Source organism: Engraulis encrasicolus, chromosome 9 (genome assembly GCF_034702125.1).
Source record: "Engraulis encrasicolus isolate BLACKSEA-1 chromosome 9, IST_EnEncr_1.0, whole genome shotgun sequence".
Lineage (NCBI taxonomy): Eukaryota > Metazoa > Chordata > Actinopteri > Clupeiformes > Engraulidae > Engraulis > Engraulis encrasicolus.
Genome location: NC_085865.1, coordinates 38,360,649 through 38,368,250, shown reverse-complemented (window position 1 = coordinate 38,368,250; position 7,602 = coordinate 38,360,649). Strand labels below are relative to the sequence as shown.

The following is a 7,602-nucleotide window of genomic DNA, read 5'->3' as shown; positions in this document are numbered from 1 at the left end:
TCATTTATAAATTATGAATTATGAATAAATATATATATATATATATATAATTTATTATTTATTAATATTTTTTATTAATATAGGCCTCAATAAAATAATAATAATAATAATAATAATAATAATAATAATAACAACAACAATAATAATAATAATAATAATAATAGTAGTAGTAGTAATAAAAAACAATTCAATAATTATTTTGTGTGTAAAGACAGTTATGATGGCAGTGATGGATTGCCGTTTCCTTAAAATCTGTAGGAGAGAATGCAGGAAATATATCAAATAGCTTTGCTATGGGCTACTTTTGACAGACAGGTAATTAAGTTGTAATTAAATGTTTAATTAGATGAATTCTAGATAGCTCAGGAATTCTTTCAACACCTTATCTTGTTCTGGTGATGAAATGCCTTCCAGTTCGGAGATGCTATAGCCGCTGCCTGTTTACATCGCTCAAGTGGCAGCAGGGAAGGGCAGGGAAACAGATGTTTGGTGTCAACAGAGGCTCATGATAAATGAAGTTCGTGTTTTCCACGCCGATAGTCTTACGTAAAAGTGTCAAGCCATTCCTATTTACATGCAGTAGCGTTAGGGCTGTGCACTGACAATTCATATTTGGACAGAACACTGCCGTTTTTCTTCTTCACAATAAGCTCTTTTTGGCGGATAGATGTCACTTTCCAGTCTGCGTGGTTGGATTTGCTGGACCTGACGAAGAAATACATTCCTCTGCTCTGCGACAATCGACAATCGACGCACTTTATTGGCGTCATCATTAAGCATCATCGGAAAGTAGCACACACAGGATACTGCAGCTGCGTTTTGTGATTAGTTAAAGACTCTAGTATAATTGTAATTAATTTGTTATAATCGTAAGATCGTCTGTTTAACGTTACGTTTTAACAGAACAGATAGCGTACCGGTTTCATTGAACCTTATGTCGGATCCACAGCTGCAGCATTTGATGATCTTGCTTATATTAGGCATTAGCTAGTCGCGATGGCTTGTTTCTTCATAAAATACTTATTTTAGTTTTATAGTGTAACTACACCGGTTCAGATTTCCGTCAGCTTCTGACTCTGGCGCTGTATGATAGTGTTAGCTCGTTAAACTTGTGTGATGGGCATCATCACCAGTGTGGTAGTTAGCTAGCCAGCTAAAACAGCGAAGGACCCGTGAAGGTAAGACTGGTTTCAAATGATTTCTACACATCGGCATGTGCTGTGTTTACTTATGCATTTGTGGATGACACCAAGTGTTGTTGACCTATGTGTTTCATTTCTCGACAGCCTTTGTGCAACGATGGTGCTGTCTTTGGTGAGCCTGTGTGCTAAGGAAGTGGTCAGTGACCACAGTTCATCGCCCCGCTGGCTCGGTAGCGTACCCAGAGAACTGTATGCGCCGCTTCTCGAAGCAGCATTCTCCAACTGCCGCCCGCTTGCCATCGGGGATTTAGTGCAGAGATGGCCCGAACGCACCCTGGCAGTGGGGAAGAAAAGAAGACCTGGCCAAACTCCCCCAAATCGCCTTTGCGTCCAAGCCTTGTTGTTGGCCGTCGTCAGAGGACTGGCAGAGAGAAGGTACATGTTTATCGCGTTGTGATTGACCCAGTACTGTCACTGGAACCCTGATGGATGGTGCAGGTGTTTTGTGTGGTTGTAAATCCACCTGAGTTATTTAGCACGGTATTTGATAACGTGTCGAGGTCGATCTAATCCTGCAGCCAATGCCATGTTCACACTCACAGCAACGTTAGCTGACGGCTGCGCCATTCACAGCAAATCAGTGCGCGAGGCACGCACATGAACCCTGTGCTACAACTATAAATCTAATTCTCGAACATGTCGTAGGCTGTGTTGCATGCAGCGTGATTGGCATCACCAGCTAGACAAGCTTGATTTAGAAACCCACTGAGAGTCGAGAAGAGTGTAGATAATTTATTAATACCTCGGGAAATTAAAGTGACCCATACAGGTATAATACAACATGATATGATGGAAGGAGGGGGAGGGGAAAACATAACATCCCATAGCCTACTCTATGATCCCCATTGGAGCACAGTATGGCATTGTGAACACAGAGTACAAAGAACACCTCCACATTATCACACGATAGGACACAATACGGAATACGCCATACAACACACAGCCACAACTTTACAGTTACAACAGGTGGGTGGAGGAAGTGGTTGGTCCATGCACGCTGTACCACCCGTGGCACGCTGTAATAGTCATAGGAAAGTTAACTACCATAGACTACCATACACTACTATGACCTGACACAGGACCTTTAGTAATGCACTATGACCAGTGTTGGGTAAGTTACTTTATAAATGTAATCCGTTACAGTTACAAGTTACCTTGATTAAAATGTAATTGTACTGTAACTTTTTGGATTACTTTTACAAAGTAATGTAACTGATTACTTTTGGATTACTTTTGGATTACTTAAGGTTTAAATGAGCATTGACCCATGTTCAACATTTTATTTGTGAGAACTGACACTTTTTAACCAAATGTTAAAAAGCAGAGTGTCGAGGGTCTTACGGATAGGCACACAGATACGGCAGGAACGCAGGAGATGATGTTTTTCTTTTTAGATGCGTCCCAGCATCTCTATAAGAGGGTATGTCAATACGAGCACTTGCAGTGCACTCCTCTCTGCTCGCGCTGCGCTTGTCTCGCAATGCAATCAGCTGCGTGCTCCGGGCCAAATAGTCAACACTGCCGCCTTGTGGACACAGGAGGGAACAATTTGAAGAATGCGTTTCAGACGGATGGACAGACATAGGCTACCCTCTTATAGAGATGCTGGGACGCATCTAAAAATAACAAACAAGTACAAATGCATGTCAACATGCAAACGGCAATAATTATGAAGTTTTTAGAGATTAACCGTCAATGTGATGGCGAGAGGACGCGCACACGCGAATGTGCCCAATGATAAAAACGTCGCTCGCGCCACAGCACGCAACCATTTGCCAAACACGGAAGTGCTGCGAGACCGGTAGACATGAAACTTTCAAATGCTCAAGAAACATTGCTAAGTGCTCTTAAAACACTGAAAACCCACTCGTTTTAACGCATATGGATAAACAATGGAATTAGGCAAAACAAAATAATGAAACAACAGATGTTGACAAAACTTGGATTTCTTGTGGCTTAGTGATTGAAAATGTATGCGCGTTTGGATGCAATGTATGCGAGTGTAATGTATGAATACTCCGGGTTTAAATGGTTGTCAGCTAAGCATGATGTGTATTAATAATTAATTCAATATAAGGGGGCACAGACTCAACTTCGCACAGATTGTAATCCTGTTAAGTAATCCCCATTCTCATTGAATGTATCTGTAATCTGATTACATCGTTTTTTTCTTGTACTGTAACGGATTACAGTTACTTTTATTTAGTATCCTTTTACCGTAACGCCGTTACATGTAATCCGTTACTCCCCAACCCTGACTATGACTTTGTCATTGCCATTCTGGTAACAGCAAATTTACAATGCTGTGTCTTAATGGGTTAAAAGTCATTAAAGACCCACTCCATCCAGCTAACTCTCTGCTCAAACACAAGAACTGCACATACAAACTGAGACACAGTAGAGCGGACAGCATTCCTACCAGAAAAGCAAGGTTTTTCAACAGTTTCTTCCCAGCAACAGTGAGACTGATGGCAAAAAAAGAACATTTGATACACCTTTTTTATTATTCTTTTGATCTCTTTTATTTTTATCACTGTTTAATGTATTTTGTCTTCCTATTTTTCTATTTAATTCTATTTATTGACTCAGAGGGCCTGCACAAGAGTTCCTATGTGCTTGGACTACTAGTTTATGCACAAATGGCAAATAAAGTACTTTGAACTTTGAAGTTTGAACTTTGAAGTGGTACAGGGTAGGTCCATTTAAACTCTATATATTCTTTTAATTTCCACATCCCCAGGTGTGCCCTGCAAGTTCTGGACCTGTCCGGGCTGCAGTCGGAGGACGAGTGCGTGGAGGACTCCATGGGTGGCTGGTCGCTGACGGTGGCCCTGTGCTCCATGGTGCTGCAGGCTAAGCTGGCGGCCCAGAAAGGGGCGAGGAAGGACGTGGAGCGAGAGAGGAAGCGCAGCCTGGAGAACGAGCGCAACCGGGGAGACAGCGCCTCAAAGAGGGACCGCGGATCAGGTGGCCTGGAAGTGGAGATGGGCATTGAGGCACGAGAGGAGGAGGAGGAGGAGGTGGAGGAAGAGGGGAAGAAGAGAGAGGTGGAGGAGGAGGGGGAGGAGGGCAAAGGGGTGAAGGTGGACTGTCTTAAGGGACTACGGGTGGAGGAGGGAGGGGGAGAGCAGGCGGTGATGGGTGTGCGGAGGAGAATGGAGATGCAGAAAAGAAACGGAGCTGCCGTAGAGCAGGATGGAGGCGGGAGCAGTGACTGTGAGTCTAACCCCAACCCTGTACTGGTGCACATCTGCGCTGACCTCTTTGTCAACGCCCGATCCTGGGAGCGCGTGCGTGGGGCCCTCACCTCGAAAGGGCCCCTGAGCCTCCACTGTCGCTACCTCCGTGTGGAGGAACTACCAGCCCCGTCGGTGGCTGCTCTGCTGTCCCTGCTGCCCAAGCAAGGGCTCCTCGGCCTGGATATCCGCTACTCGAGCCTGGGGGTGTCAGGCTTGGCCTTGCTCCTGCCTCTGCTGGCGCCTTTCCCCCACCTGCGCTCGCTGAAGCTGCATTACTGTAACCTGGACCTGCACAGACTTGTGCCGGGGCAGGAGGGTGCTCTGAAGGACATGTCGCAGGGTCTGTGCGGGCTGAAGGGACTCCGGGAACTCTGCCTCACGGCCTTGAGGTTACCGGGACACCTGCGCTTGTTGCTGAGGTAAGTTCTGGACTGCAAACAGCTCACTTTCCCTCACTTTTCCCTCACTATGACGTTTTAAACCAACAACAGCCTAGGGTATGGGTATGGCATTTTTACATTCCGTTCCTGGTTAAGTTTAAAGAAGGGAAAGGTTCTGTAATCGAACACAGTTTAGCTTTAAAATAGCAAAAATCAGCAACAAGTCAAACAGAGATAAGTAACAAACAAGTAAACAAAATAACTAGTTTGGCATTGGTGCTGAGCAGTACAATGCAGGGTAGTTGAACACTGAAAATAAACCATTTTTAACACTGTACTAAAGCTGACTTATGTCAGAAAGCACAAGCTGGCCTACTTTTTCACCTAGGATGAGTACCTAGGTGAGAATTTAAGCACCCTTACTACAAACAAACCCTATAACCCTATAATTGTTTGTCTCAAACCTGCTGTTTTGTGTTATGCCACACCAAAACTGGTTGTGAATAGTCTGAGTGATCATTTTTTTGTCTCTGACCCGCAGTTCCCTGTCCCAGCCACTGGAGGTGCTGGAGCTCCCCTACCTGAGCCTGACACCGGCCGACCTGGCCTACCTGTCCTGCAGCCCCCACGCCTCCTCTCTGCGCCGCCTGGACCTGAGCGAGAACCGCCTGGACGAGTCCTCCCTCCCATCCCTGCGCCGCCTCTTCTCCCAGGCGTCCCTCTCCCTCTCCCAGCTCTCCCTGTGCGGCTGCGGCCTCTCCGACGGCCTCCTGGGGGCGCTCCTCCCCTCGCTGTCCTGCTGCCGGGCATTGCGGAGCCTCAGGCTCGCCTTGAACCCTCTCTCCCTGGCGGGGCTGCTGTCGCTGGTCAGGACGGCAGCCGGGATCCCCTCGCTGCAGCTGCTGCAGTACCCCAACGCGTTGGAGGAGTACGAGGCCGGCCTGCCCCCCGTGCCCTCCAGCGCACAGTTGCTGGACTGGCCCCTGTCGGAGGAGGTGGAGCTGAGGGACGCCATCTTGTTTCAGCTGGAGGAGCTGGTGAGGCAGAGCGGGCGGGCCAGAGACCTCATGCTCACCTCGGACCTGTTTAACTTCACCAAAGACCTGGTGGAGGTGGAGTAGATGGGACCTGTTTGGAGGTCCCGAATTAATGCTGTTTGTCTTAGGCTGTCTTGAAGGGAGTTTTATTTTTTTTAAGTGGACAAGAGCGACTTTGGCAGTCATGCCCCAAGCAACACAAACACTTACGTTGATTACAGTGCAGCTGATCGGTGCACAAGCTGTGCTGAGGAGCGAGCCCCCTGAAGGCCTCAGAGATGTTCTCAGAAGTGATCTGAACAACAAGGAACTTAATACTTCACTGCTTGTTAAGCGTCAAGGCTCAGCCAGGATGTTGTTTATTCTGGACAGGATCTGGCCATGTTTTTTGAAATATCACATTATTCTGCTTCATGTAGACAACAGAGCCTCTAGCGTCAAGGACTTAAGTGCACACAACACACCCTTCGATGTTTGTCTTGGGGTGATATGGGGTAGCTTATATCTGGTCTTCATTGTCTTTTTTTTTTTTTTTTTTAAATCTCTGAAGCAGCAAACGCTGAAACGGCGTTGTCCTTTCAGAGCCCGCTCACAGAAGAAGTGCCTGACAATCTCTAAGAACATTTATGCACATTCTTTCTTTATTTACAGTAAGCATATGTTACAAAGCTATATATAATTACTGTGGATTACAGTAAGCATATATTAAGACTATATATGATTACTGTGGATAGATAGGCCATGCTGTTACGGTTAAATACTGTAACAGTGGTGCTTGTTCGAGTTTAGTCCTCCACTGTAAAGCACATAGAGGGAAACCGCTCTGCCCTAGACGCAGGTGTCATGGCCACTAAGCTACAGTGCCATACACCCGATACATGGAGCTGGGAACTTGCTAAGTGTGTCCGTGGCAGTTGCAGCTGACTCCTGCGCAATAACAACCAGGTGCTGAAAGAACCAAAGCAGCAGTAAAGTAGCTTAACCAGAATTAGATGCCCGCCCGCTGGCTGCACATACACACCATGTGTTTTATTTTTGGCCAGGCACATTGTTTTAGCTCATATTTTTTGTCATCGCATGTGTCCCGCTGAAACCGTAGTCGCAGGGGGTATCCTATTTGTCATTATCAAAAGCAGGCTTGTCAAGCATCGGATGAATAGAACTTGCCGCTCATTGGCTCCTTACGTGTGTGTGTGTGTGTGTGTGTGTGTGTGTGTGTGTGTGTGTGTGTGTGTGTGTGTGTGTGTGTGTGTGTGTGTGTGGTCGGTGTTATTTGGGCGCCAGGATCACGTGTCGTACGAGAAGTGAGAAGTTATCCTGCAAGGTTTCCACTATACCGGGAAAGCACTTGGAACGGGAAAGCACTTGGGACGGCTAAACATGTTATCCTGGAATCTGAAATCGTTCATCAAAAGTGACCTGAATGTATTCGACACCTGTGTTTTGTTAATGACAATTATGATGCTTCATCTCATACACTTTTTATTGTGAACTGCTTTGAATGACTATTGGTGTGATCTGAGTGGTTAATGTTGTACAAATGCGAACAAAGATGTTTTATAAAACCTTATCATCCGCACACCCAGGTCTATAGTGTAATGACATGCATTAAATAGTGTGTGCTCCTTGTCATTCTAAACAAAACAAATCTGTGTCTGGCCAAGCCCACTCTTTGTTTTGTATTGACACCATCTCTAAGATGCTACGGCACTGTAATTGACGCTAGATTAATGCAGTGGGTTCA

At 45.9% G+C, this 7,602-nt stretch overlaps 1 protein-coding gene across 1 annotated transcript; it reads left to right on the top strand.

The window, feature by feature from the left end:
* Positions 1 to 644: 644 nt before the first annotated feature.
* si:ch73-174h16.4 (leucine-rich repeat-containing protein 14) lies at positions 645 to 7,585 on the top strand. The gene is made up of 5 exons (XM_063207103.1): positions 645 to 1,178; positions 1,287 to 1,577; positions 3,943 to 4,249; positions 4,319 to 4,860; positions 5,363 to 7,585. The coding sequence occupies exons 2-5, from the start codon at positions 1,300 to 1,302 to the stop codon at positions 5,940 to 5,942; spliced, it is 1,707 nt and encodes a 568-aa protein (XP_063063173.1). The 5' UTR covers positions 645 to 1,178; positions 1,287 to 1,299; the 3' UTR covers positions 5,943 to 7,585.
* Positions 7,586 to 7,602: the final 17 nt, after the last annotated feature.